The 27,405-nt window shown below is 45.7% G+C and overlaps 1 protein-coding gene across 2 annotated transcripts in view; it reads right to left on the minus strand.

The window, feature by feature from the left end:
• The window catches only part of LRRC20 (leucine rich repeat containing 20), an 83,880-nt gene continuing 56,475 nt past the window's right edge, over positions 1–27,405 (minus strand). For both annotated transcript variants that reach the window (XM_083614273.1, XM_083614274.1), the window contains exon 5: positions 1–4,723. In XM_083614273.1, the coding sequence (XP_083470399.1) occupies positions 4,578–4,723 (146 nt within the window). In that variant the 3' untranslated portion in view covers positions 1–4,577. The remainder of the gene's footprint in view (positions 4,724–27,405) is intronic.

A 27,405-nucleotide genomic window follows, 5' to 3' on the forward strand; every position in this document is an offset into this window, starting at 1 on the left:
TTTGTTTCTGGTTTTGTGGCTTTATTTCGGTTTATGTACAGTGCCTAGTTTACACAGTTTCTTTTGCAAACAATAAATAACAATTACAGAAAGCTGACAAAATCAATGGCACACTGTTAAAACTCTTGGCGTAAATCTTTTTTTTTAAAAACCCTCAATAAACTAAAGACTATTGATGGTGGGAAGTAGAAAACCAGTTGTTTCCTGCAGATGTTTAAACTCACTGTGCTGTGGAAGACTGGGCTTATTTGCAGGTTGCAGCAAGCATTTTGCCCAGGGGTTGCACGTATAAGATGAAACATTCATAGACTCCACTTGGGCAAAGGGTGTTACGCAAAATCAAGTCCTATAAATGGTAGGAATGAGGCATTTGCTCATTAGGCACCCTTGAAGACAGGGCCCAGTGCAAATGTAGTACCTTCAGCACACAAATCTGAGGTGGCCCAGTGAGATCCCAATTCTGCACTGTGTGGTAAGAGTCTGAATGTCTGTATAGGGCTAGCATACTGCACTGTCTCTGAAAAGTCACTCCAGAGAATATATGCATTTTTCGAAGTTCAATTCTGTTCATTTGTGTCTGAATGGGGACAATGGTTTTCCTTTTCCACTGCAGGCATTAAATAACACAAGAACCTCAGCATTATCAGTAGTTGCAAATTACCGCTACTGTAAAGGGCATATATTTAAACATTAACTGAACTGTCACAGATAATGGGCAATATTCAACAAACTTTTGCGCTAGAGCAAGAATTGTACTAAGGGCAAGAGGACCCCTCTTTCCCCCATCGCTGTCCCCAAATCTTCTCAAGAAGGTTAGGGGAGCCTCCAAGAACAAATTCAGGGGGTGGCAGTGGGATACTTCACACAAAGATAAATGTGACAATTGAGGATCACCCTTGATGCGGCTGATTAAGTGGACTTCTGCCCACAAAAGCTTATGCAGAGATGAAAATTGCTAGTCAGGTGCTGCACAGCACTTTGTTGTTCATGAGAATATCTGTGTGCTTTCAGTAATCCTATTTTTATACGCTTGTGTGTGTTCGAAAGCACGCCAGTGCAAGTAGATAAATAGGTGCCACTGTGGCGGGAAGATAAACGGCATTTCCGTGCGCTCTGGTTTCCATCACGGTGTCCCCTTGCGCCAGAAGCGGTTTGGTCATGCTGACCACATGACCTGGAAAACTGCCTGTGGACAAACGCTGGCTCCCTCGGCCTGCAAGTGAAATGAGCGCTGCAACCCCATAGTCGCCTTTGACTGGACCTAACCGTCCAGGGGTCCTTTACCTTTAATAAATCTTCCTTATTACCTCAGTGTTTACATTACTTCATTTGGCCCCCTGATCCCAATTTGTTTGTTATTGTCCTAGAGAAAAACCTCCCAAATAGGAAACAACCAGAAAAAACAATAGACAATTAACCTTTCCTCTCTGGCAGCAACATAACTGATGAAGGATCTTCAACAGGGATGGGGAACCTTTGTCAGCCCAAGGGTTGCATTGCCTTGAGGGCAACCCTGTAGGGACCACAGGCCTGTGTGTGAAGCTCAGAGCCAGATGTGGGCAGAGCCACAGATGTGATTCTTTCCTTTGTACAGTAGGCTACATTCCAACCTTGCAAAAGCCAGAGGTTTCTCTCTATACCTCCAGGCAGGCAAAATTGCTGCAGTTCAAGGACCCAGTCGAGCCAGGCAAAAGAACTCGAGGAGAGTATGGAGCAGAGTCAGTAAAAATCAGGGGGAGAAATGTTGTAGCTTGGGGAGCTTCCTGAGCGCTGGATAGATTTGGCCCTCCAGACCTGAGATTCCTCCTCACTGTCCCTGAGGAAGCAAAGGTAAACATGAAGAACCCCCCTGCAAAACAGGGAAGTGGAGCAGTAGCCGTGAGCTCCTCTCTAAAGCATGCCGTTCTTTCCCAGAACTGAACTAATGTAATGTTAATGCTTCCTCTATCATCTCTAACATGGCACAGTCAAAACAGTCTTGGTTATCTGATCTGGAAAGCAAGCAAAGCGGCAATCAGCCTCCATGAGGCCAAGATAATGGATAAAGCACTGAGAGATAAATTATGTACATCCCCCAACTGCAAACAGAGAAGTTGTTTATCTGATGAAAGATTAGAGTTTTTGCACTTCTCCTTTTGGCTGTGCCCCAACCTCTGCCGAAGCTTTTCCTTCTCTAATGCCTCCACCCAGATCAGCTCTTTATCTATCTGCATTATCACTATTATTTTAGTAGTATATAGTATTGTTTCAATTAAGGAGTATTGGGAAAGTTGGAGGGGGTGGGGTAGGAAAGCATGCAGGGTTAAGGAGCCCTGTGAGGGGCACTCCTTCAGCCCTACATACCTGAAGGAGCGTCTCCACCCCCATCGTTCAGCCCGGACAATGAAGTCCAGCTCTGAGGGCTTTCTTGTGGTTTCCTCACTGTGCGAAGTGAAATCACAGGGGACCAGGCAGAAGGCCTTTTCAGTAGTCACACCCGCCCTGTTGAATGCCCTCCCAACAGATGTCAAAGAGTTAAGCAACTTCATAGAAATCTGAAGGCAGTCCCATAGCTGTCAATGTTTTCCTTTTTTTAAGGGAAATTCCCTTATTCTGAATAGGATTCCTCGCAAGAAAAGGGAAAAGTTGACAGCTATGCAGTCCTGTTTCGGGAAGCTCTTAATGTTTGATGCTGTGTTTTACTTGGAAGCCTCCCAAAATGGCTGGGGGAACCCAGTTGGATGGGCAAGGTATAATAAATAAATATTACTACTACTACTATCCCCATTTTAGGGATGGACCGATCTGTCAGTTTCTCCTGCTTTCTCATTTTCAGAAAGTATGGATTGGATAGGTCTGCATGAAAATGCAAACGGAGTGAATGCCTCCCCATCCTTGTCCATTTGGCCATTTGTAATATGACGCGGGTGGCACTGTGGGTAAAACCTCAGTGCCTAGGACTGGGGTGAGCTCCTGTCGTTCGGTCCCAGCTCCTGCCCACCTAGCAGTTCGAAAGCATGTCAAAGTGCAAGTAGATAAATAGGTACCGCTTTATAGCGGGAAGGTAACGGCGTTTCCGTGTGCGGCGCTGGTGCTGGCTCGCCAGAGCAGCTTCGTCACGCTGGCCACATGACCCGGAAGTGTCTTCGGACAACACCGGCTCCCGGCCTCTTAAGCGAGATGAGCACGCAACCCTAGAGTCGGACACGACTGGACCTAATGGTCAGGGGTCCCTTTACCTTTACCTAATATGACATTACTCCGAAGCTAACTCAGGGGAAAGTTAACAGCACATTATGTTAACCATGCAACAGTGAATCATGTTTTTTGAGACTGCAAACAGGTGCAGCGAGGAGGGTGGACTGATTGTTACTGCCTGGCACTGTAGCATGAAGGGAGGGGAGGTTTAAGCCTTCCATCCCCAGCCATCATCTCAGTAAACAGGTGGGCACATGTGTGGACTTAGAGAAAACTACTCAGGGTAGAGATGCAGCCGTTTTTCCCGCCTTTCAAATCCCAAAGCCATCCCAGTGCTGCAAAGTACTTCTTCATCTATTGCTATGAAGCTTGTATTGTGTGGTGGATTGGATTTCAGAGGATCAGGCCGTTTATTTGCCAAAGCAGGAAGTCTGTCAATCACACGCTGAAAGGGAGAGGGGAACAATAGCCTGCGGGGGTGGGGGTGGGGTTGCAGTAGAGGAAAATAATTTCCAAGAAAATCCCATGGCTATAGCGCTGAGAAAGAAAACAAAGGAATCCCAAGCTGCAACCTAAGGTCAAGCCACTATGCTCCAACTAATCAAAACCAGAAACTGAGCACATGCAGCATTTTAAAGGGCTCTTTCAAAACCAAACAAACAAAAAGTGGAGGAAGGATGAATCTGGTAGTTTTCCACTGACAAGCACATAGCAAGCCTTTCCCCATGCTTAAGGTATAAGCAAGGGGGTACTCAGCCACTCACAGCTCAACATTAAACCCCTTCAGCAGAGGCGGGTGGTGTATGAGAGGGAGAGAGAGAGAGAGAGAGAGAGAGAGAGAGAGAGAGAGAGAGAGAATGGGATGCAGAAGGAATACAGCACTCAAGAGTTTTTGGAATCTGCTGCTTTCACGTTGCACAGGTCAGCAAGGTGGAATCTAGACTCGTATAAAAAAACGCTGTGAAACTGTTTTTAAAAACAGGTTGGGCTGCAATTGCCATCAACCTTATCCAATGGTCAGGGACAATGGGACTTGTAGTCTAGCAATATCTAGAGGGCCACACGTTCTCCACCCTTAAGGTATTCTGTTCACACCTTTGTCAGTCCAGGACTAGAGAGACTGTTGCATGTCCTAGGGAAGCTGAGAAAGAGAGACATTTTTCTTTGCAGGCACGATGTGCTTTCAGTCTATTCACAGTTTAGCAGAGTTTTGGTTCAGCAAGGACCACTGTGATTTGGCAGGAACATCATGCTTCCTGCTCCTTTGGAAGCCCAAGAAACTTAACACATGCAGGAGCAGCGCAGCCTTAGGAAAGCATCCTAGCTCAGCAAACACTGCCTTCTCTTTTCCTTTACAGCCATGCCTGATTACGACAACATGCCCCAAAGGCCATCGCGTGTCAGACTCTGGGGGCAGCTGGAGATGTCAGGAGGTCAAACTTGATCAGAGGCCTGGCGATCACTCGGATCTCGTCATTTACAGGGTTTGACTTGAGGTTCACACTCTGCAGAGACTCCATGGTGGCCAGCTTCTCGACAGGCACATCTGTAGCAAGGGAAAAGAGGGATGAAATCAGTAACACCCGAGCCTGAATGCCAGCCACCAGCATGTTAGACATGAATAGTGAACATCCTCCATTAAATCAGCATAAAAGAAACACAAATACGATTGGACACTTGGTCAGCCATTTGCTGTGAAAATGAGGCATGTATTCACAATATTGATTTATTTAAACGGAGCAGAGAGATGTACTAATAGGCAAAAAGGGCTACAGCTTGGTGGTACAACACAGGATTTGCAAGTTCGTTCCCCGGCGCCTCCAACCAGGGCTAACAAAGGCTCCTGTCTGAAACACTAAAGAATCACCTGTAGTCTTCAAGGTTTTCAAATCTGGGCTCCACCTTTAGCCCAGACCTGTACTGTGGCAAGGCTCTATCTCTTCCTTCACAAATGACTGTAGCTGGTGTGCCAGCTGGAGCTGGAAATAAGCGTTCTCTGATGCTTTTGAATTATGGTGCTGGAGGAGACTCTTGAGAGTCCCATGGACTGCAAGAAGATCAAACCTATCCATTCTGAAGGAAATCAGCCCTGAGTGCTCACTGGAAGGACAGATCCTGAAGCTGAGGCTCCAATACTTTGGCCACCTCATGAGAAGAGAAGACTCCCTGGAAAAGACCCTGATGTTGGGAAAGATGGAGGGCACAAGGAGAAGGGGATGACAGAGGACAAGATGGTTGGACAGTGTTCTTGAAGCTACCAGCATGAGTTTGACCAAACTGCGGGAGGCAGTGGAAGAGTGCCTGGCGTGCTCTGGTCCATGGGGTCACGAAGAGTCGGACACGACTAAACGACTAAACAACAACAACTACTGATGCCACTTGGGCCTTTAGTGACAAAGGTAGATCAAGAAGTACCTCCATGCTAGGTGTGGTAAAACAGAGGGGACACTTATACATGTTTGGTGGACCTGTGAAAAAATCAAAAGCTTCTGGAATATAGTATATGATGAGCTTAAAAATATGTTTAAGTATAACTTTATGAAAAATACAGAAGCTTTTCTACTAGGGATAACGGACACAGGTATAGCAAGAGAAGATCAGAAAATATTCCTCTATGCCACAGGAGTGGCAAGGATCCTAACTGCTAAAAACTGGAAAAAAAGAAATTGTGCCAACAAAAAAGAAATGGCAAGACAAACTGTTAGAGTATATTGAACTGGCTAGATTAACAGAGGCAATTAGAGATCACACTAGACAAGAGTTTCAAAAAGCATGGGGAAAATGCAGAGAATACTTTGCAAAACAGTGCCCTAAAATACATACCTGGACTTGTTTCGATTAATGTCTGCAGGAGACTTTGTGGATATTTAAGTTATAATTAGAAAAATCTTAATAATTCTTCATGAAGGAAACAGCTTATAAGAAGTAAATAAGGAGGCCAGATACAGAATAAAGGAAGTCTTTTATTTGGTTGTTTGTATTGTTGTATGTTATGTTTATTGTATTTCTGTATTGGGGGGTGGGGGGGTTTATGTTATGTTGTAAATAAAATTTCCAATAAAAATTAAAATTAAAAGAAGAAGAAGAAGTACCTCCATGCTATGCAGGGTGGTGGTGGTGGTTGTTACAATCAAGCCATGTATAAATCTGATTAAATAAATAAATTCAGCTTCAGTTTATTGGTCCTCACCCAGTATATTACTGATTCCAGTATTTCATAAGTCTTTTTCAATCAAGGCGTCTCTACCTGAAGCTCATCTAGCCAGTTTTTGCTGCTATACAATTTCTGCAGTGTCCATATTTAAAGGAAAGAGCCTGCTGTCTGTACTTGCATTGACAGCCCGGCAAGAAGTAAACAAATAAAAGTAACTAACCAAGTAAACTGGCTAATGTGACTCCAGCACCGTGGGATGCAAAGCCCTCTGCTGTGAAATAAATCTGCTGCTGGAAAGCAGACTCAGTCTGGCAAGTGAAGGAAATAGTTCACATCACCGAGAGAAAAAAATACGTGCTATAATGAGTGGGTTGCTGTCAGCTTCCTGCAAATACCTACCTGCCTCCAATGAAAAACATCCAGAGGACTGCTTTTCATTTTACATTTAATAACCCCCCATATGCATGTTTAAAGCTTCGCCCCCACATTTTCACTCAAAATGATATCAGATACACCCACCCACATTCACGGGCCTATGCCCCTGCTTGCTCCACTCACCAACTCCTGGTCATTAAGAGTTTCCCCTTTCGTGCAACTGCTAAGTTCTGCTTTTGCTTTCCCACCCCCATATCTGCAGCCGCTTCTCTTTTATTCTGCAGACCTGCTTTGAAGCCATTTTTCACCATCACCCCTATGTCCATGCCCAGGGCTGGATTTAGGTTTGATGAGGCCCTAAGCTACTGACGCGCGTGGCGCTGCGAGTTAAACCACAGAGCCTAGGACTTGCCGATCAGAAGGTCAGCGGTTCGAATCCCTGTGACGGGGTGAGCTCCCTTTGTTTGGTCCCTGCTCCTGCCAACCTAGCAGTTCGAAAGCACATCAAAGTGCAAGTAGATAAATAGGTTCTGCTCCAGCAGGAAGGTAAACGGCATTTCCGTGCGCTGCTCTGGTTCGCCAGAAGCGGCTTAGTCATGCTGGCCACATGACCCGGAAGCTGTATGCCAGCTCCCTCGGCCAATAAAGCGAGATGAGCACTGCAACCGCAGAGTCGGTCACGACTGGACCTAATGGTCAGGGGTCCCTTTACCTTTAAGCTACTGAAGGTAATGGGGCTCTTTATATGTCCAGCTGTCCTTTGTCAACAACAAATCATCTCTGTTTTTCATGTTGAATATATGCTATATGGTAATTTATGGACCTAATAGGTATCTAAAGCCACTTGCCACTGCTGCTCTATGTAGGTTTTATTTTATTTGTTTTTTATCTTATATTTTGGAAATGTACATCCAGGTTTTTTCCTTGAAATTTTTTTGGGGCCCCCAAGAGAGTGGGGCCCCAAGATACAGCTTGTTTAGCTTATACGTAAATCCGGCATGCTTCTCCCCCTCCTTTTGTGCAACACCCTGACCTTGCACACAAATTGTCCCCATGGTAACCTTCTGCATCTTCCTCCTCTCACAACTACTAAGCACCCTTGTCACCTTCCATTCAGCTATGTAGCTGGCATCCCCTCTTCTCCAGATCCTTTCATGCCCCTGCTTTCATCTTCAACCCAACTTCCATCCTTCTGCACTCCCAGCACCCCTGCCCCCCTCCACCCGCTTGCTTACTTTCCTCAACTCTCCCTTGCACAGAGACCACCCTTATTTCCATGCCTGATCCTCTCTCCTATTTTGCGGTCCCCTTTGCGCGCGCGCACACACACACACTCCCCATGTTGATATACCCTCCTGTATCTGTAAGGTAACTGCGAATCCCTTAAGAGTGAACCTGTCAGGTGTAGCTTGCCCAGTTAGAGAAGGTTTGGTTCAGCTGGTGGAGGATGCTATACATACACAGGTGTTTGCTCCTTAACAAAGCATCACTTCTAAAATACGACATAGAACCTAGAACCTCATGATGAAGGCAACACATGGTACCAGACCAGGAGTGAAATGCATGATTGTGGGAAGGTACTATGGGGTATCTGAAGTTTTTCCCAGCTCACTTCTCACTGTACTCAAACTTTGATTCAAGCTGTCACTCATGCCCCCTCAGTGTCACCCCATGCGCATTCTACTCACACCTCTGCCATTGTTTAAAATGGCCCCACCTTTTCGCTTTCATTTTCCTTTATCCAAACCTCTGCTGTTTCAAACACCTCTGCTGTTTATTTTTTATAATTTTTATTAAATTTTCTGTTTTACAATTTCAAATAAACATTTTACATACCATATATACTCGAGTATAAGCTGACCCGAATATAAGCCGAGGCACCTAATTTTAGCACAAAAAACTGGGAAAACTTATTGACACGAGTATAAGCCGGTTCACCACACCACAAACCTGGTGGTGGCGGCAGCGTCGGAGGAAGAACAAGCAGCCCAAAAGACTTGCTTTCAGGCTGCTCGATCCTCCGCTGCTGACAGCGGCAAAGGCGGCGGAGGAGGAAGGAGCAGCACAGCGCCTCTCCCAACTGTGGCTCCTGTGACTGCCCTTGTGAGATGCGGACAGTGGGACCAGTGGCAAGAAAGGGCTCCTTTTGGGCCGCTCATCCCTCCGCCACTGCTGCCCGCCTCACTCAAGTATAAGCCGAGGGCTTATACTCGAGTATATACGGTACTTTAAAATATCCAGTGACTTCCCTTCTTCTATTTCCATGGTTCATTTTGCATATCTTACATCCCTGCATATTTTACAATAACCATTCCAATCAGTTTTCCACTACTGCATCCGTCAAGAATTATTTGCTCTGTTGAATTTATATTAATGCTGTCAGCATTTTCAACTGCACACAGTTATTTTCCATATACTCAATAAATGCTTTCCAATCTTCTTTAAACGTATGTTCTTCTTGGTCTCTTATTCTATATGTGAAATCTGCAAGTTGTGCGTATTCTGTCAACTTAAATTGCCAATCCTCTTTAGCTGGGTGAAGCCGCCATTTTAAAAGCTGCCTTCTCGTTTGCTCTCCACCCCCACCCCCACCCACAAACTTCATGCATAAATCCAGGATTGTGATGAGGCACTACAAATCCTCCAGGCAGACCCATGCAGAGCTTGTTTCAAAGAAAAAAAGCAGCTGGTCCCTAGCAGGTATCCCTGGCTTGCTTAGTCCTCTGAAGCCCGGGGCCCTCTGCACAGGTTTGCCTCCAGGGGCAGGGGGCTGTGTGATAACAGCCTTACATTTTTATGTATATAGGAAGATATAGCCTCTTGCTGTACTCAGATATCTATTTAGACTTGCTAATTTCCTACTGCTTCTGCTATCTCCCAGTATTCTAACAATGAGATCTGAATTTAAACACAGTTAAGGCACATGGGGAAATATCATTGGCTGATGCAAGCTACAGTTCTCTATGCACCTACCTGGAAGTAAGCCTCTTTGGCAGCAAAGAATAGACATGAATAGGATTGCAGAATTACTAAGCATAAACAAGGCCGTCTGCTGAGAAGTTGGTGGTACATCACTGTTAGAATTCCTGCTCCATGATTGCAGTCATGGGATTGTTGTCTTTCACATGACGGTGTATATTTTGACTCCACAGAATGGGAAGTGACGGAGACAGGATGTTTGTGTTACTGTGTTCCGTGAAGCGGGACTATTGTCCTTTGTTTTTTTCTCTTTGCTGTCTGATGCTAGAGAGAGAGGGAGCCATGTTGTAGTGCTCCGTGTGTGTTTATCATGTAAATAAAGTAGATTAGCCAAAATGCTGAGTTGCTGAAGTCTGTTACGCAAGCTGCAAAGACTCTGCGGATCCCTAGTGTGCCTCTGAGGCCCAGGGCACTCTGCACAGGTTTGCCTCCAGGGGCGGGGGGCTGTATGATAACAGCCTTACATTTTTATGTATATAGGAGGATATAGCCTCTTGCTGTACTCGGATATCTATTTAGACTTGCTAATTCCTTACCACTTCTGCTATCTCCCAGTATTCTAACAATGAGATCTGAATTTAAACACAGTTAAGGCACATGGGGAAATACCATTGGCTCTATGCACCTGGAAGTAAGCCTCTTTGGCAGCAAAGAATAGACGTGAGTAGGATTGCACAATTACTAAGTGTAAACAAGGCCGTCTGCCGAGAAGTTGGTGGTCCATCACATGGATACGCCTCCAACTCTCCTGCCTCATGCTCAACACACACAGGCAGAGGAGCTTACTTGTAATGAAGAAAGAGATATTTATTCAGGAAAGTAGTGCTACAGACTTGGCAGCAGACATGGAGTTCAGGAGTCACAATTCAAGAGTTCAGAAAGCATACAAGGTGTTCAGGTCTGGATGGAAGTAACCAAGATGCCCCAACAGTTTCCACACCCAGTTTCTAAAGAGAAGATGCTTCGCTCATGAGACTTGCTCGCTTTGTAGGAATATTGCAATTCCAACCGTGTGCTCCTCTGAGGTGGGGGTGGGGGTTTGGCTCCCATCTGTGGAGGCAGTGCCTGCTTCTAGATGACAACACTGTACCCTCTCGTTCAGGCTCTGCTCGTTCCCTGCTGCCTCCTCTGTTGCCTCCCCCCTTGGCTGCCCACAGCTCTCCCCAAAGTCCAGTGAGACTCTGCCCTGCAGGGAGGTTGAAGGAAGAAGCCAGTATCCCTGCTCCCTCTTCTCAGAAGAGCCAGTTCTGTAAGGTCCAAAGGCTAACTTTTGAAACACGCTTTTATCATCTCATTGACCTTGACACAATTAAGCTGACACAATGAAATGCACCTTGGAGCCCTTCTTCTTCTTTCTTCTTCTTTGCCTTCGCCTTTGTCTTCAAGTGCAAAATAAAATAAAGAATTTGAAGGCACCCAAAGGTATGTGAGGGGACAGATGACTGGCTTCACAGGCCTTTCATTGCTCCTTCAAAGGACAAATTTGCACATTAAGGCACAGAGCTCAGGTGATGGTTTGTTGTTTCTTCAATACCACAATGGAAAATAAGGCAGAGAGGGCCGGGAAGTGTTTCTGGTTGTTTGTATGGGAAGAAATCCATAAATGCTTTCTCAAGGTTTTTGTCTCATTCTGGTAATGTCAGTTTGACTGCACCCATAGGCATTGTAGATAATCACTCTAGATAGGCTACGTGGCATAAACAGTAATTGATTAAGTCCCACGCTTTCCTTGTAGTAAATTATGTTATTTACTTCATATGTTAGTTTGGCATAGGCTTTCGGACAACAAACACATGCGACCCAACCATCGCTTTGATAAAACCAAGTGCTTTCACTATCCTTCCCCCTCAGGTTTTTCTTACTTAAAATACTACAAAAATGAATTAGAAAATAAACAGACACAGGACTGCTGATTTTAGATTTGTTGTAGAAAAAATTGGAGTTTGCTTTTGCGGCCCAACTCCCCAAGAAGTCCCTTAAGTCCATGATCAGTCAGAGAAGAATGGATAGAGGCAGAAACCAGTAGAAGGAAAGCAATGAAAATCTTTATTTTCCTGTTGCAACAGAGTTACCTCCCCCCCCCCCCCTTCCCAAGGAGATGATGACCCAGAACAAAGGCGTGCAAGAACTTCTAAAGACTTTAGAAATTGTCCAGCCCCTTGGCTAAAGACAACCCCAAAACATCACACATACATCACAGACAGAGGCTGTCTACAACAGAAATTTGTGTGGCTTGTCCCTTGTTTGTCAAGACACCTGATAATGTGTGGTGATCACCAGTGCTTTTTTTCTTTTAAAAATGTTTAGGGGTACTCTCATTTTCCTACTCGAGAGCCAGTGTGGTGTAGTGGTTAAGAGCGGTAGTCTCGTAATCTGGGGAACCGGGTTCGCGTCTCCGCTCCTCCACATGCAGCTGCTGGGTGACCTTGGGCCAGTCACACTTCTCTGAAGTCTCTCAGCCCCACTCACCTCACAGAGTTTTTGTTGTGGGGGAGGAAGGGAAAGGAGAATGTTAGCCGCTTTGAGACTCCTTAAAGGGAGTGAAAGGCGGGATATCAAATCCAAACTCTTCTTCTTCTTCTTCTTCCTACTCATATTTAAGTACTGCCCCTCAATGAGGCCAAACTTAGATTCACAAAATGTTTAGGGATATGCGTACCCCTGAGTCCTCCCAGAAAAATAAGCACTGGTGATCACCCCACTTTGGCCAGTCTGGATTATTCATTTGAAATGGTAATTGACACAGCTTGATTGTAACAAAACTTACAAGATTTAAATACATTTAACAGAGAATCAATGCCATCCTTTTGGAAAGAAAAACAGCTTTGGGAGGGGACAATTTTGAGCAAAGAAGCAGTGCGGGGAAGAAGGCGCTTATCACTTTTTCTTTGTTCAAAATTGCCTCTCCAACCACCCTTGGTTCAAAATGTAGCACAAAAAACTTTGGGATGCAAAAAATCTGGAAGGGAGAGAGGGCAACAAGAGAAAAACGATTAAGTGGCTAAGTACCTGCCCGCACTGGCAACTTCTCTTCTAAAAACTGCCCTTCCCAAGGCTGTTTTTCTTTAAAAATTAAATAAGCCATGGTGCCTTTAAGTGTATTTGTACATAATACAATTACCCCCTTCTGCACTGAACCCAGATATGTACTATTTATTCATCCTCTGGCATTCGTCGGTCTGTCTCTATGTGCCTGTTCATCCTCCGCTAAAGGTAAAGGTACCCCTGCCCGTACGGGCCAGTCGTGACCGACTCTGGGGTTGCGCGCCCATGTCGCTTAAGAGGCCGGGGGCCAGCGCTGTCTGCAGACACTTCCGGGTCACGTGGCCAGCGTGACAAAGCTGCTCTGGCGAGCCGGCACCAGCGCAGCACACGGAAACGCCGTTTACCTTCCCGCTATAAAGCGGTACCTATTTATCTACTTGCACTTAAGAGTGCTTTCGAACTGCTAGGTGGGCAGGAGCTGGGACCGAACGACGGGAGCTCACCCCGCCGCGGGGATTCGAACCGCCAACCATACGATCGGCAAGTCCTAGGCGCTGAGATTTTACCCACAGCGCCACCCGCATCCTCCGCTAAAGGCCCTTAAATGGTGAGGTCGCACACAAGAGGACATAAATGAATTCTGATGGGTTTTGAGACACTGCAATAGATTCTGACTTCCCAAATGATATTTGCCTTGCAATCCTTTTCAGCCCTTTGCAAAATATTGCACTTATATCCTCTAAGCTATGGCAGAATGACTGACAGGCTTGCCTGAGGCCAACAAACTTTTTTTTGGGGGGGGGGAGTGGGGGAGTTAGAAAGAATCGAATCCTACCTAATGAAGGAATTTGAATCACATACCTACATTGCAACAAGGGCCTGAGGCTACCAGCTTCATGATGCTAACGAGCAGAAAAAAACTCGGCTGCCCAAAGTCAGGAAGTTCAGCTACTTTCAGTGTCTGCCAGTTGGTAGGGATTCCAGAGCCAAGTTTCTGAAACTCTTGGGAGAGACTCAACCACAACAAAACTTTAGACAGTTCTAGGGATGCCAGGATCACAGGCAACACAGCCAACTTGTTCCCCAAGTACCAGCTTTTTATGGCATGTAATGTTGCCGTGCTGGTAGCATTTGAAAACCTAATGTTTTGACAAGAGTTAGCGATTCCAAACGTAGTTATTTTAAGTTTCAAACAAGCCTCTCTTTTTTTGCACACACCAAAAGCACACATGTCCAAGTATGGTTCTGATCCACCACTGGAGAGTATAGAGGATTCTGGGCTGTCCATGGGAGCCTGCAGTCCAAGCATTAGGAAAATACAGTAAAAGGCTATTGTTGGTCCTCCTTTGACAATATCCATCCATTTGAAGGTCCTTTCATTTAAAAAGTACATGCGACGGAAAGGGCTGCACTGTGGAATAAGCTGTTTGAGATTCCGGTCACTCCATTCCATCTCTCTCTCTCTCTCTCTCTCTCTCTCTCTCTCTCTCTCTCTCTCTTTCTCTCTCTTTTCTATCCCTTTATACCCATTAGCCTGCATTCATTCAATGGCCACTGAGCATGCTCAGTCCTTGTTCAGCTGCTTTTTGGTTCCCTCCCATATGGTTCCTCAGGGACGCGGGTGGCGCTGTGGGTAAAACCTCAGCGCCTAGGACTTGCCGATTGCATGGTCCCACCTGCCCACCTAGCAGTTCGAAAGCACCCTTAAGTGCAAGTAGATAAATAGGTACCGCTTTATAGCGGGAAGGTAAACGGCATTTCCGTGTGCTGCTCTGGTGCCGGTTCGCCAGAGCAGCGTCGTCACGCTGGCCACGTGACCCGGAAGTGTCTGCGCAGCACTGGCTCTCGGCCTATAGAATGAGATGAGCGCACAACCCTAGAGTCTGTCAAGACTGGCCCGTACGGGCAGGGGTACCTTTACCTTTACATATGGTTCCTCAGCCCCTACAAATTGCTTTTGTCCTTCTGCAAACCCTGGTGGCGGGAAGGGCTGTCGATACCTCTCTCTTGAACACAGAGCAGTTCTATTCTGGCCACACAGGCAATGGCACTCACAGTCTGAACACTGGAAATAGAGGGAACCAGTGGGATCGGCAACAAAATGTTGCAGCATGTCATGTTCCTGTTCAGGATACTCCATTATCATTTCCTATCCCATCTGGTTTCCTACCTCCCCGCTCCAACAGCGAGTCAACCATCAGTGGCCACCAGTCTTCAATGGGAAGTGTTGAGAGCCCCGTCCCCCCAGGTGTTTTTTCTAAAGGGTTTTTTTTGGGGGGGGTACATTTTCAAAACCTTTGGTTCCCACAAGCTGGCTGATACATCCCTCTTTTGCAGAGGTAGTGCCAATTTGTTAGCCGCTCTGAGCCCGGCTTCGGCTGAGAAGGGCGGGATATAAATATTATTATTATTATTATTATTATTATTATTATTATTATTATTATGATGATGGACAAGCATTCAGAGAACTGGGATTGCAATTATATATAGGAGTGGTTATTTCTTTCCAACCTGTGTCCTTCCTCACTAGAGTAGGCCATCAATTTTCTTTTAAGAAGCAATGAGGAGCTGCTGCACAATGACAAGGCTATTTGCACCCCACTTTCTCAGCAGGAGTAACCCTTCATTATCTGGGGATTGAATATAATGTTTCTGATGCCAGATTCCTGCAAGTGGGAGCAAAATGCAGAAGAAGTGTATAGCCTCTTTCAAACAACAACAACAAACATTTGAAAGGACCCTTATGGAGCCTGCTGGTACGCGTACTTCTTTTGCCCCCAAATGCTATTATTATTATTATTTTTAAAAAACCATTTGAAAGGGTCTTGCTTAATGGCAGCAGTTCAAAGTGCCGAGAAAGAATATATATGTGAAGTCCAGCAGGGACCTGCTCTTCTAGGCAATCAAGGATAAACTTCAAAGCAGCACATAAAGGTTCCTGCAGGAAGTAAGTGAACTCCCAAGTAGGATTTTGAAAACTGAGCTGGAAGGGGTGGGGGGAGACAGAGATTGAGGGAGTCAGGAGCTGGATTCAGGGGAGGGACCAAGTGGGTTGGCTGGCAGAGAGGTGTTTGGCCCATGTTAGCAGGCACTCCTAGTCAGGCACCTCCTAGAGTACAGTTGCTGCCACTACTGGCTGTCAACTGGGAGTAAGCCAGATACTGCGCTGGCACTGATGCCACCTCCATAAGCTAGGACACAGAGGCACCAGCGTTAATGCTAACAAACCCCATAGGCTCAACCCTATGAGTAAAGAAGGGCCCATTTGCTTGCCCAGTCCCAAGACTCCAGCTGCTGAGCCTGTCCTACTCTTCTAAAAGGAGGTGGAAGGAAGGAAGGAAGGAAGGAAGGAAGGAAGGAAGGAAGGAAGGAAGGAAAGCGCACGTCACTCATCAATCTCTTCACATCTTCACCATGCAACTATGCCTTTCTTGTACCTACTACACCTTGCAACTAGTTTCTTTCCTACATACCGATCTGATTTACTCATGAAAGACTTGGGCAGAAACAGAACTGAGAGTTTGAGTTCTTCATCTGGTGAGGGCCAGGACAGTAGGACTTTTTAAAAGCATGACACCTGTGGCATAGAGCTCTTACACAGGTAAGGGATTCTGGTAGCAGTGCATGCAACCAGCATCGTAGCCAAACTGGACTTCAGTTGTACAAGGACCAGGTGCCCTGATGAAATGAGGATTATGAATTTAAGCGACTTCCCTCTCTGCTCTCCATCTCTCTTCCATTCGCTAGCACAGAGTAAGTTCTAGCACGGGGACGCAGAAGTAGGAATAAAATCAGTCTGTGCCATTCAAAGTCTTAGTAATCAGGTAGCATAAAGGCAAGTTTTTCCTTCTTGCTTTTTGGCAAAAGTTTCAGATATTTGCCTTCATAAATCACAATGAACTGAATAGTGATTTCCTTCCATTATCAGCCAGTAAGTCATTTCAACGGCTTATTTTATTATTTAACAGTGGTAAGATCCTCACTGGAAGCGTCTGTATCACTTTATAGACAGATCTTCAATTACTAGCAATAGTAATATGAAGCAATAGCAAGTGGGGGAAGCTCCAAGGATGAAAAGACCCATGAATGGCTCCCCAGCAAGACATTGATAGATTTTTACAGCTAAACAGCAATTGCATTTTAGTTCAGCTTCTGAGTGGAAAGGAGAAATTCTCTTTTGTAACACAATTCACAGCAGGTACCACTGAAAGACTTACAAAGCGACTTTTACTTAGCAGGAATGCCACACTTATCCAGGAACCCAGTAAATAACATGCTGGTCAGTTTACAAGCTGCCATAAGTCGTCCTCCATACCTGTGTTCAGAGGTCATGGTTTATCATGATGGACACAAGCTTAGACAAGCCCCTCCTCCCTCCCTTCTACTAGCACAGTCATGAAAAGGAGTTTGGAAGCTTTTGCTTCCGTTTCTAATTAACCACAGTTTGTCATGTCATCAAAACCCAACAAACTGTGGCTAATCTTAACTGTGGTTTTGAAACAAGCCAGCTTCAAACCATGGATAATGAAGCTGGCCTGTTTCAAACACACTGCAGTTAAGATTAAGCGCAATTTAGTGCTTGGAAATAACACTCAACAGTGCTTAACTGAAATCAGAAACAAAAACTTCTGATCTTCTTGTGGCCATGTACAAGCCCAAAGCTTCCTTGTCCAAAGGTGGGCATTATCTTTAGAGCACATGAATGGTTTGCCTTGATCTGTTTCGACTAAATACAAAAGGTATTCTTCTTTGGTAAAAATGTTTTAGAGGATTGGAAAGAAAACCTTTTAATTAAAAGGATGCCCTCATAAATAACAATAGCCGATATATAGTCCATACTATTCTCTGGGAAGAATTGTCCCTAGTAGTTTACTTTGCTGAGTCGCTGTAGATGGGCTATGTCAAACATCTTGGTTAGTAGACTTGTGACCTGAGTACTCCAATTACTCTGGAGACCAGGTAGACACTGGGTACTACTTACTGGAAGCAGATGGAAAAAACTTTGGCCAATTACAAAATAAGAAGAAATGCAGAAGCTCCAAAAGTCAATTTGTTGTTGTTGTTTAGTCGTGTCCGACTCTTCGTGACCCCATGGACCAGAGCATGCCAGGCACTCCTGTCTTTCACTGCCTCCCGCAGTTTGGTCAAACTCACGCTGGTAGCTTCGAGAACACTATCCAACCATCTCATCCTCTGTCGTCCCCTTCTCCTTGTGCCCTCCATCTTTCCCAGCATCAGGGTCTTTTCCAGGGAGTCTTCTCTTCTCATGAGGTGGCCAAAGTATTGGAGTCTCAGCTTCAGGATCTGTCCTTCCAGTGAGCACTCAGGGCTGATTTCCTTAAGAATGGAGAGGTTTGATCTTCTTGCAGTCCATGGGACTCTCAAGAGTCTCCTCCAACACCATAATTCAAAAGCATCAATTCTTCGGCAATCAGCCTTCTTTATGGTCCAGCTCTCACTTCCATACATCACTACTGGGGAAACCATAGCTTTAACTATACGGACCTTTGTTGGCAAGGTGATGTCTCTGCTTTTTAAAAGGCAATTTAGGTCCCCCCAAATAGTAATCTTCTATAGGATTCCCAAGGCGGCGTGCATTTTACATAGACATGGGTCTGCTGTTCTGCCATGGAACGTGGCATCAGTACAGAACTTGGCAATTTTAGAATCTCGGCTGTGGTGCCCCAAAGTAATTCTTTGACTGCTGTTCTTCTTTGCCCTCAATACCTATAGACATACTAATCATCCCTTTCTTTGCTCTTTCCCTCCCGTCCCCCACATCTATCCCAGCATCCCCCAATTCTAAATCTTAGAAGCAAAATCATGTAGAAAAGACAAGTAAAAATGCAATCAATCATTACAGGGTGGCTGGACTAGATGCTTGGGGTCACTTCCCCCTCTATAATTCTATGCTTCAATAGCTGAAATATGGAATCTGTAGCTCCCCAGATGTCCCCATCATCTCTACTCCTGCTAGCATGTTCAACGGTCAAGGAGATGGGAGCTGCAGTCCGTCCGCAATGTCTAGGGGAGCCCCCACATGTCCCCCCCACTGATATAGAGGATATATTCTGGGCTTTGAATACAGTCTTTCTATCGAATTTTCACAACTGCTTTCTTATCTTGCATTTGTTTATCAGAGCTTCATTGTGTTTCTGTCTCGGTTTTCTGCCTTTGATGCATGGAAGACATTAGCTCTTTTGACATTTTTCTTTTCTTGTTTAATGGGCTCCGTTGGTGTTCAGGTTATGACAGCATCGCAACAGAAGTCAGAATATGTACAATTAAGGAGCAGATCAATGCCTGTGCTCTCGCAACGGTGACACATACTTGTTATACAGGAGAGATTGGGTGGAACGTGCAGCAGATGCAGAGGTCTTTTAGAACTGTATGCCTGGGATGAAATTAAGGTAATTGCTGTCTTCTTTGTCCCTGTCTAGTGGGCAGCAGCAGCGCAGAGGTTGCTTGCCTTGAACAATCATTAGAGCCTCCTGTCTTTCATTAGTAAAATCGGCGCTACAAAATATTGCTGCACTAGCCCGCTGCTCTTGGAAGAATATTGGAACTTCTAAGTACATATTCCTTAAGGCCATTGTGATCAAAAATTCTCCTTGAAAAGCCCTCCCTGCATAGCCTTCACAGGACTTGCGACCGAGATTGTTTTCTCCCCTTTGGCAAAGTATACATCATTTGAACAACATCCAAACCATGCTCACTAGTCAGATAAAGGGACGTGTAGGTTTAATCCAGGAGTGGGGAACTTTCTTCCACCTGAGGGTCTCGTTCCCTTGTGGGCAACCTTCTGGGGGGGGGAATGCATGTCAGTGGCGAGTGGGGGTCAGATGCACAAGTGCCCTTTCAAGGCAGCTTGCAACATTAGAGCAAAATCAAACTATCACTGTTGAACACCGGGGTATCATCATGAAATCTGGAGCAGACGTTGGAGGTCGCAATTTCATCTCTCGTGGGCATGAATGGTTTTTGACCCAAAGGCCTCTTCCTATGCTGCCATGTGCCCATGCAGTGTGGGTGTGGGAACTGGGCTTTCACCCACCTCCTCCAGGGTGCAGAGACAATCTGTGCGAGTTGGAGCATATGTACATACAGATATGTGTGACAGCCTTGCTCCCTCAGTCTGATCGCACACACACACACACGCAAAATTGAAGTGCACACTAAATTGTCTATGTCAGGGTTTGGGAACCTGTGGCCCCTCAGATACAGTGGTACCTCAGGTTACAGACACTTCAGGTTACAGACTCCGCTAACCCAGAAATAGTACCTCGGGTTAAGAACTTTGCTTCAGGATAAGAACAGAAATTGTGTGGTGGCGGCCCAGCGGCAGCGGGAGGGCCCATTAGCTAAAGTGGTACCTCAGGTTAAGAACAGTTTCAGGGTAAGAATGGACCTCCAGAATGAATTAAGTTCTTAACCCGAGGTACCACTGTATTAGTTTGTTCCCTTCCTACGAAATGTAGGTAGGTAGGTAAATAGATAGATAGATAAATAAATAAATAAAGGTTAAAGACCCCTGGACGGTTAACTCCAGTCAAAGGCGACTGTGGGATTGCGGCGCTCATCTCGCTTTCAGGCCGAGGGAGCCGGCGTTTGTCCACAGACAGCTTTCTGGGTCATGTGGCCAGCATGACTTAACCACTTCTGGTGCAACAGAACACTGACCAGAGCGCATGGAAATGCCGTTTACTTCCTGCCGCAGTGGTACCTATTTATCTCCTTGCACTAGCGTGCTTTCAAACTGCTAGGTTGGCAGGAGCTGGGACCAAGCAACGGGAGCTCACCCCGTCATGGGGATTCAAACCGCCAACCTTCTGATCGGCAAGCCCAATAGGCTCAGTGGTTTAGACCACAGCGCCACCCGCATCCCATGTCCTACGAAAGGAGCCCAGAATGGCAAACCAGTGATAAAACAATAATAAATAAAGAGAGAGTCGGTGTGTTGCAGTGGTAAGAGTGCTGAGCTAGGACCTGGGAGACTGGGGTTCAAATCACTGGGTGACTTTGGGCCGGCCGCCACCTCCCAGCCTAGCTTACCTCACATGGTGGTTGTGAGGGTAAAATGGAAAGGGGGACAAGCATGTCAGCCATCTTGAGCTCCCTGGAGAAAAGGTGGAGTATAAATACATAAAATAAATTGAAAGCTGCTTAAGAGCAATTCCAGTACAGATGCAGAAGTGGGGAAGAACTCAAAAGGCTTGTCCAAAGAGGGAGGTCTTCACTGAGTGCCGAAAAGACAGCAGGGGTGGCACCCGGCTAATATTCAAGGGGAAGGAAATCCGAAAGGTAGGTGCCACCACACTAAAGGCCCGATTCCTACATTGTGGGTAATGAAGCTCCTGAAAAGATAGAATCTGCAGGAAGCGTTCGCCTGCAGAGTGCAGAGGTTCAGGTATTGCTGACTTACAACTCCTTTCATGCCTGACCACTGGACATGCTGGCTGGGGCTGATGGAAGCTGGGAGTTCAGCAACATCAAGAAGGCCCCACCAGGTTCCCCATTCCCTGGATTATGTGCCATGTGTGTCTATGAGACAGCATGCAGAGTCTGACCGTGCGTGACACACCCTTGAAAACTGGGCACATTTGTGACTCAAAGAAGTTGAATCACTGCTGCAGGAAAAACTCTTTGTGCTGATTTCTTTCTTTCTTCTCCCCCTCCTCCTTTAAATCAACATTCCCCTGAGAGCTGAGCACTCTTCACAACAAATCACGCCTTAAGCAAATTGAAACTGATGCAGAAATATGCCAAGCATGTAGCATTCCTAATGGGATCAATGCCATCATGTACAGGAAATTACCTGGCTTCTGTTTGTTTATGCGCAGGGGATTCAGTACTTGACATTTACTCCCAGCACTGGTTATTCATTTCTTTTTAGTGGCACACTGGTTTTAGGTGTTATCCACCTACCAGGGCGGTCCAGCTTTTCATATAAAATGGGCCACAAGAGTACTTTGACACAGAACCCACAGGGCTTGTTGCATGGGGGCGGGCAGCAAGCCCAAAATTTGATGCCCCCCACCGCAGCCTTTGGCACTGGGCTTTGGGAAGGAGGTGCATGGCTCTGGCAGGGTCCTTGTGCCCTCCCACCTCCTCCCCATGCAGGGAAAGTGCTGTTCCCCTTCCCCAGGGACATCATATCCCAACCCCATTAATTTCCCATTTTTGTTTTTCAATTGCCAATATTCCATGACTACCAAATATGCCCTGCTAGGAAGTTTTTAAGGGGTTTTTTGCTGGGAGGGGGAACCAAAACCCTGCAAAGTTTTTTTTTTAAAAAATATTTTATTAAGGGTTTTCTTGTTTTACAGTGTAAGTGTAATGCCTCGTATTTTTTTTTCCTTCCATGTAACAATTTTACAAATCTGTTTCATTTGATGAGGCATTAGGGAGAGAAGGGGAAAAAAAGGGGAAAAAAAGAAAGGGGGTGGAGGGAGGGGAGATGGATGGGGGTGGGGTCGGGTAGCGGTGTTTCTGTTATGCTTAATGTATGTAGAGTTTGGTGTCAGCGTGCTTGTGTTGTTCACTTGTGTTCCTTTGGTGGTGAGAGAGGTTGGGGTTGGCCTAGGGTGTGATTGTTTGTTTGTGATTGGCTGTGGTGATCTTTGTTTTCGTGTGTGAGTGAGGTGGGTGGGTGTTTTGGATCAGGTTAGCCATATTGATTTGTATGCTGTTGGTGGATTATTGTCGTTGTCCTGTTGGGCTGTGTATGTGATAAAGGGGAGCCATACCGGGGTGAAGGTGTCTTCTTCTGTTTGTCCCCGTGTCAGTTTCAGTTTATTAGTTAATTTTTCTAGTAGGGCTGTTTCCCATACTATTTGGTACCATTGGTCCATGCTTACTCCTGACAGGTCTCTCCAGTGTCTGGTTATGGTGTTTCTGGCTGCTGAAAGTAGGTGGGTTATGAGTTCTTTGTGGTGTAAATAAAACTCTGCAAAGTTGAGGTTTGCCTCTGAGAATGCTGATACCTCCTTCTTGTTTCTCAGTGGAACTTGCAATCTGAATTTGATGATTAAAGTCAGTGTGGTGCAGTGCTTGCAAGTGTTGGACTAGCACCTGGGAGACCAGGGTTCAAATCCCCACCCAGCCCTGAAGCTCACTGGGTGACCTTAGGCCAGTCACTGCCTCTCAGCCTAACCTACCTCACAGGGTTGTGGTGAGGATAAAATGGATAACCATGTACACTACTCAGAGCTCCTTGGAGGAAAGGTGGGATACAGGTGCAATCCATCCATCCATCAATGATCATTAAGTGTGCATGGCTAGAAGCAAGTAGAAAGCACAAAGCGAGGGACATGCTTGGTCAAGAATCTTGCAACTGCCACATTTCTGCTGGGGCTCTGTATTATTGTTATTGACACAAAGTCATCAGTGTCAATGGCTCCTGGCAGGCAGGTGGCACAATGGGTTAAGTGTGTCTGGCTGTTAACCAGAAGGTTGGTGGTTCAAGCCCATCCCAGGATGTCTATAGGCAGGATTCCTGCATTGTAGGGGGTTGGTTTGGATGACCCTTGGGGTTCCTTCCAACTCTACAATTCTATGATTCTATGACAGTTTCATTAAGGTAAAGGGACCCCTGACCATTAGGTCCAGTTGCGGACGACTCTGGGGTTGCGGCGCTCATCTCGCTTTACAGTTTCATTAGTATATAAATTAAAGGTCCCTGCCCTCAGTTTCTACTGAAAAGTGGAATGCCACCATGGCTCATGTTTAACTCCTGCCTCCACAAGCAACAACTTACGTGGAGCTTTGTTCCTGAAAATGCCTTAAAGTCGAATTAGCATTATGAAATTGCCGTTCACAATATAATACCTCTTCCTACAGTTGTGCGGAGTCATGCATGTTATGTATGGAAACAGAAATAAATGTCCCTTTTTGTAAAGTTTTGATCCGTCAAATAGATTATGATTAGTCACCTAACGTATACAGTGGGGAGCCATTTAACAGAAGTCATCCAAAAAATGAACACAACTGTTTCATAATTAAGCCAATTAGTTTCATTCATAGGATGCAAAATAACTTCTCTTGCATGGAAAAGCTGATCTTTTAAACTCAGTGGGTTCCTGATGTTTACAGAACTCTAATGGAACACAAAGAATGAATTCTGGATGCCAATTCTTTGTTCACATAAGAACCCTCCTAATCTGAAAACGTTCTATGCAGAATAAATGTTCTTCATCAGTAGAAACCATTTTTAAGTGTTATTTGCAAATAAACTGAAAGTCAAACAGAATCCATTCTGGAAGTCTGTTCAACTTCCAAAACGTTCGGAAACCAAAGCGTGTCTTCTGATTGGCTGCAGGAAGCTCCTGCAGCCAATCGGAAGCCACGGAAGCCCTGTCAGGCGTTTGGTTTCCAAAAGAATGTTCAAAAACTGGAACACTCACTTCCGAGTTTCGATTGTTTGGGAGCCAATTTGTTTGGGAGCCAGGCGTTTGGGATTCAAGGTACGACTGTATTGATAGTTGAAGAAATACACTTTGGGAAATATAATATTCCTTCTGTGAGGCTCATTGAACAAATACAGGTTATCCTGGAGCCAAGCTTCACAACTTCAAACACAGAAAGCATTTCTCCATGTAGGAAAACAAAGTCCATAGTTTGAAAAGGTATAAAAGGTAAAGGGACCCCTGACCATTAGGTCCAGTCGTGACAGACTCTGGGGTTGCAGCGCTCATCTCGCTTTACAGGCCGAGGGAGCCGGCGTACAGCTTTCGGGTCATGTGGCCAGCATGATTAAGCCGCTTCTGGCGAAGCAGAGCAGCGCACGGAAATGCCGTTTACCTTCCCGCTAGAGCGGTACCTATTTATCTACTTGCACTTTGACGTGCTTTCGAACTGCTAGGTTGGCAGGAGCAGGGACCGAGCAACGGGAGCTAACCCCGTCGCAGGGATTCGGACTGCTGAACTTCTGATCGGCAAGTCCTAGGCTCTGTGGTTTAACCCGCAGCGCCACCCGCGTCCCTTTGAAAAGGTATACACAACTGCTATTTTTTTACCAACACAGGGCAAAAAAATAGAACTTCTGCACCAGACTTCAAAGCACACAAAATACATTATTTCTTCCTACATGAAAGAGTTCCAAGCCTGAAATAAACAGGTGACAGTTTATGTGATTGTGGCACCCGGCACCCAGAAAATGGTTTGAGAGCGCATAATACTGTTAAACAAGATTCAAGTCTGGTCAGGGAATAAATGAGACACTGTTTTGAAAAGATGCTTTGAGCTGTCATAGAGTCACAGCATCACAGAATTGCCAAGTTGGAAGGGTCATCCAGCAGGAATCTCAACTAAAGCATCCCTGACAGATGGCCATCAAACCTCTGCTTAAAAACCTCCAAGGAAGGAGAGTCCACCACCTTCTGAGGGAGCATGTTCCACTGTCAAACACTGAAGCAAACAATAAAACAGCAGGATGGAGTGGGGAACATTTTGCAGCCCGAGAGCCACAGTCCCTTCAAGGCAATTGCTCTGCACAGGGGAAATACCAGTGGTGGGTGGTGCCAGAATCAAAAGCTGGTGGAACATTGAATTGAAATGTTACCTCTGCACACTGGGCTGATTTCTACACACTTCTCTCTATCCCCCACAAGCAAAAGTTCATCAGAGTTCAAGGACAAATGCCAGCCAAGCAAAAGCATTCAAGAGTACGACCCACTGCCTGGTTAGTGAGGGATGTGGTCTGGGGAAGAGCCCCAAGGCCAGGCAGAAAGGTCTGAAGGACCTCAATTGCCTCCTGGACCTGAGACCCCTCACCCTTGCTGTATGAAAACCACAGCATATTCCACATTATGGCTTTGCGTGAATTTATAGGTCTCTGGGTTGCCATACGTCCTCTTTTTCCAGGACACGCCCTCTTTTCTAAAATGAGAGTCGTCGTAGCGATCCATAGTTAAAAGTAGATGTCGGCAAATGTTAAAATGACTGTAAAACTATTGAAATTCATACAACTGAAAATCATAAATAAATAGATAAAAATTGACAAACACTAAACAGACAATATAACCACAACCAAATCTAACAGAAAACTTTCTTGCAAGGACAGGTAAAACAGAAGAGAGACATATATTGTGCAAATTAGACCTCTTGAGTCCCCTTTACAATTAATGGGTCATTTATCAAAATTATTTGCCCTGATTTTCCTAGTTGCCAAAGCAAAGAGAGCAACTCTATAAGTTGTGAAATCATCGGTGTCACTCTAATTCTAAAGAGGAAAAACAAGCAAAGCTGAATCCTCCTTAGGCTTTCCCTTTTTTTAAGGCTCTTTGCAGGGTGCTCCAGTGGCCAAGAGAAGAATGTGAGTGTCAGGAGTGCGTGCAGGAGCCAGGCCCTGTGACCAGTAGGACATTGCAGGAAAGGGGCCTTCCTAAGTTTGTTCTGAAGAGGCAAGGCGCGGCCACACAGGTGAGGCCGACTGGAAACTCAAAGCATCTGGTGGCAAGAGCAAGGAAGGGATATAAGGTCAGCATTTCCCTTTGGCTCTTTGCAACAGCAACACGTTTCCTGCCTGGCTGCGTTTGGCTCCTTGACTTCTTGCTGCTTGATCCTCGGACCTTTGACTTCGTGACTCCTTGTTTCCTGACCCTCAGACCCTTGGCTTCCTGACTCCTGGCTTCTGGACTCCCGTTCTTCCTCCCACCCCACCATCTTGCCCCCGGTCCCGACGTCCCGAGCCAGGACTTTGACTGCCCGTGAACCGGACCGTGACAATGGGAATGTGGAGAGCAGGGATCAAGCTGCATTTCTGTGATGGCCTGACTTCAGCAATTCACAGGCTCTTGTAAATTCAATTCCCTATCTTTCACGTGGAAATAAATATTCCTACCTCACACAGTTGATGGGAGGCTGAACACGTTAAAAAATCTTTCAATGTGCTTTGCAGCTTTAAAAAGTGCTACATAAATAGGCATCTAGTCATACCAAACTGCTGAGGACTCTGGAGGCAAATGGTGTGTTTACGAGCTTCCTAGAAAGAGCATCCCCCACCCCACCCGAGGTACTGAGAATCAATCCCATCTCAGCTTTTTTCAATGATCTTTTTTAAATAGCCAAACGTGTTCCTGCAAGACAAACTCCACAACTGTTTATGTTCCTGCTTATGTTCTTGCCTTCAAAAGCGTTCTCTCCGGGACCTGCTTGCAATTCTACAGCGAAGGTTAACAGACTAATTGCACAGAAGCCTTGTAAACAGTTTTATCGGCGATGCCCAGCTGCACTGCTGCCCATCTTCTTTTAGAAGCACTCATTATGCAGAGCTAACAGAGACATCAGGGAGCAAAACAATACCATTTGAGCCTGAATGGTCCCCGAGTTTCATCCATTAAGGCTGCTGTTCCACTTCAGCTTTAGGGATGCATCAAGCCCATGGCAATCCTTGACCCCCAAGGATCCTGGCAGCAGAAAGCCCCATAAAGATCCCTGGTAGCAGGCAGCACAATGGAAAAATAGATAGCAAAAGTCCTGGGCAGGCAGAGTTGCAGGACAAAGCACCACGGCAATCAGAAGGCATCTTGCAAGTATGTGAAGCTTTGTACCATCAGACCATGGAGCCCAGAACGGTATACAGTGGTACCTCGGGTTACAGACGCTTCAGGTTACAGACTCCGCTAAACCAGAAACACTACCTCGGGTTAAGAACTTTGCTTCAGGATGAGAACAGAAATCGCACAGCAGCGGCGTGGCGGCAGCAGGAGGCCTCATTAGCCAAATTGGTGCTTCAG

This window comes from Podarcis filfolensis, assembly GCF_964270895.1.
Source record: "Podarcis filfolensis genome assembly, chromosome: 5".
Classification (NCBI taxonomy): domain Eukaryota; kingdom Metazoa; phylum Chordata; class Lepidosauria; order Squamata; family Lacertidae; genus Podarcis; species Podarcis filfolensis.